Source organism: Phalaenopsis equestris, unplaced genomic scaffold, assembly GCF_001263595.1.
Source record: "Phalaenopsis equestris unplaced genomic scaffold, ASM126359v1 Scaffold198966, whole genome shotgun sequence".
NCBI lineage: Eukaryota > Viridiplantae > Streptophyta > Magnoliopsida > Asparagales > Orchidaceae > Phalaenopsis > Phalaenopsis equestris.
Window position 1 is genome coordinate 1 of NW_018218861.1, and position 3,496 is coordinate 3,496.

At 31.3% G+C, this 3,496-nt stretch overlaps 1 protein-coding gene across 2 annotated transcripts in view; it reads left to right on the top strand.

Moving 5' to 3' along the window:
• The first annotated feature begins 1,619 nt into the window (after positions 1 to 1,619).
• LOC110035676 (probable arabinosyltransferase ARAD1) overlaps positions 1,620 to 3,496 on the top strand; it is a 19,289-nt gene continuing 17,412 nt past the window's right edge. Inside the window, exon 1 of one of the 2 annotated variants that reach the window (XM_020739948.1) lies at positions 1,620 to 1,801. In XM_020739948.1, coding sequence (XP_020595607.1) covers positions 1,694 to 1,801 — 108 coding nt within the window. In that variant the 5' untranslated portion in view covers positions 1,620 to 1,693. The remainder of the gene's footprint in view (positions 1,802 to 3,496) is intronic. The other variant, XM_020739949.1, reaches the window with a different exon arrangement.

Below are 3,496 nucleotides of genomic sequence, written 5' to 3' on the forward strand. Positions count from 1 at the left end.
ATAATATAATATTAAAAAGTATATGTAAGAAAATTAAATTATGAAAACTGGTACGTACATTAAATCGGAATAATGAGAGGTTTCAGATTCAATTGTTCAACTGAGTTACTCCCTAAGTTAAACAAGATGGTGTAATAAATACTAAATTAATTTTAATATAATTTAAATAACATAATGTTGATACAATAATATTATTTTTATTAATTCAATAAATAATATTATAATTTAAGACATTTTTCCTTTGAATATTTTGAATATATTCTAAATCAAAATTATGAGACTTATGTTTTCTCTATTTTAATTTATATATCTTATTTCTAACCATCCAATATAAATTAAAATAATAAAATTAGGCAGTATTATGATCGAGGGTTATTTAAAAATCAAATTATTTTCACCCGGTTAAACCCCAATTATGACCGATCCAACATGTTTTTGTGCAAAAATAATTTTGAGCTTGGATTGATCAAGCTATTTGAACCAAAAAAAAAAAAAAAGCATTGTTTTAATATAAGATCTATTAAAATGTAATCATCAAGCTTACATATTCGAATTAAATCCTATTGTGCTTAAACCCAGTTAGACTTGTCGTTGTTCGCGAACAGCTCGTGTTCGACTCATTAAGAAACTTGTGCTCGGCTTGTTCGCTAAGTTATTGAGCAGAACATGAACAAAGATTTATTCATTCGTGTTTGGCTCGTTTTGGCTTGAAATACTACTCATTATATATATATATATATATTGATGAGTAGTATTTTTAAAAAAATAAATTGACTACAAGGGTACAAAGATTTATAATCAATTAAAAGTATTAATAAAGAAAATAGAATAAAATTTATTAAATTAGATTCCAATGATGTTTTAATATAACCAAAAAATTTTAAATCTTGCTCCAACCCTTTAACAACATATGCCTACGTGATTAGGGTTGTCAAAACGACTCTTTGTATTTTTAAAAATTTTAATGAGTTGTATTTTTAAAAATTTTAATGGACTACAAGACTAAAAAGATCTATAATCAATTAGAAGTACTAATTAATAAAATAGAATAAAAAATATTAAATTAGATTCAAATGATATTTTAATATTAACAATAATTTTTAAATCTTGTCCCAATCATTGACATCTTATGACAATGTAGTTAGGATTGTCAAAATGACTTTTTATTTGTGAAAAATTAGTGTTCGGCTCGAAAATAAATCTAGTTAAACATGAACATAATTTTTTAACTCCAATTATAAACGAGCCGAAGCCCTGGACTGGCTCGTGTCCGGCTAGTTTACACCCCCCAAGTTGCCCAGTTATCTTTTATTTCTTTTGGGGAACTTCCATGTTCCCCCTACTGCTTGCAGCTCCGGCGAGCAATGGCAGGAAAGAGCTTTGCTTCGCTAAACCCCAAAAGATACTCTTCTCCTTTCCTTCCTCTATCTTCATCGCTGCTCTCTGTCTCCTCGCCCTCGCATCCATCATTTTCTTCTTCTTATCCTCCTCCCGCTGCCTCGCTGGTGATTCTCCCACCTTTACCCGCTTGGCGCCTATCACCCCTCTCTCCCAAAACCGCAACGCTAACTCCCCACCTCCAGAATACTCCTTTGTCGCCTCACTTGAGAAGTTCGTGCTCGACGACGCGATCTGGAGGAGAGAGACAGATGCGTGGGCGGGGTTGTCTGTAGTTAGGGTTTATGTATACGAGATGCCGGCGAAGTTTACGTACAATCTGTTGCGGCTTTTTCGGGACACGTACAAGGATACCTCTAATTCAACTTCGAATGGGAGTCCTGTTCATCGCTTAATCGAGCAGGTCGGTGAATTAAACTCTTTTTTCTTCCTTTGTCTCTGTTATTGCTCTTTTGTACTTTTTTGAGCTGGAGATCGGAATTATATTCCATATCTTAATGGCATTGCTGGTTCTAGGGCTTTACTTGGATCAAATACCAACGAGTCCTTTAGATTTATAATAGGAGCTTCCAATTGGGAAGCTTTATTAGCATAGGGACGCATACGTTTCTTATTTCCTGCTTTTATGATTTCACTTTTGATCTTGTGGAAGTATCATTACTTATCAACTGTTATGGTCCCTAAAAGTCCGATATTTACAGTTCTTAGACTTGCACTTTATAAGACTTTAGCACCTCTTATCTTTGTCGTGCTGATTTCATTGACGTATAGAAATCTAATTGTTCGCAATAAAAGAAGAAAAGCTTAACTTTTATGCTTAGGTATCTACTTACTAATTGAAGATAAATTTCTAATGCTAATTGCTTTTGTAGATGTATGCCATGCTTAATAGGGCTATAATTTATTGCTTGAACTAATTGAATGCATAGATGCATAAGACTTTAGGGGCTTCATGAATTGCTATTTAGATAACACCAATATTTTTATTCTTGATAAGGATGATTTGTTTTCTTCTACTCCTGGACAGTGCCATGCTTAATCATATTAGCAATCTAGATTTAAATTATCAAAACAATCCTAATTTTATTTAGGCACTATCTCTTCTTTTTTCTTTCCACTTTTTTTATGTTGTTGAGGCGACAACCAACGTAAAATTTTTGTCGTGACAACCAACGTAAAATTTTTGTCAAAAAAATCATGACGAATCCTTTAAATCAATGTATAAATGTTGTATAACATGAATACAATAAAAAGTGTACAAATTTCACTATATCGTCATCAGGATGTAGTGTTAAATAAGCAAATGTTCTCGTATTATGGATAAATGTGGGTAAAAAAGTTAGTTCATAATACTAATATTATGATATGATCTTGAAATATCATTACTCTTCAGGGTAAACTACTGAAATTAGTAGATATTATGGTTTATTGGAAGAAAAATATCTTATGCATTCAAGAAATTAAATGAGTTCGAGAAAAATAATGAGATTGATAGCTTAGATTTTAAACTTAAATATTTTGACATGAGTCGTACTAAAAATGGTGTATATAACTCTTATAAATAAGAGTTTGAAAGATAATATTATAAAAATTAATAGACTTGAAGATAGAATTACAACCCTAATGATTATTATTGATATTAAGATTCTTAATGTTGTAAGAGTTTATACTACTCAAGTAGGTTTAAATATATATTCAAAAGAAAAATTTTGGTATGAACTACAAAAATTAATACAAATGATACCTCTTAAAGAAAGAAATTTTATTTGAGAAGATTTAAATAGACATGTTAGTAGATTGGTATACAACAACAAAGCCTTAATCCCACTACGTGGGGTCGGCTACATGAATCCTTTTTCTCCATTGCATCCTATTTAGTGTCATATTTTCATTTAGTTCTAGTAAATTAAGATCATTTTTATATACAATAATCCCAAGTCTTCCTAGGTCTACCTCTGCCTTTCTTAACACAATTCGAATCTAAAACATCTACTCTCTTGATCTGATCGTCATATGGTCGATGTTTAATGTGACCAAACCATCTAAGACGACTTTCTCTAATTTTGTCCGTCACAGGAGCTACACCAACCCTATCACG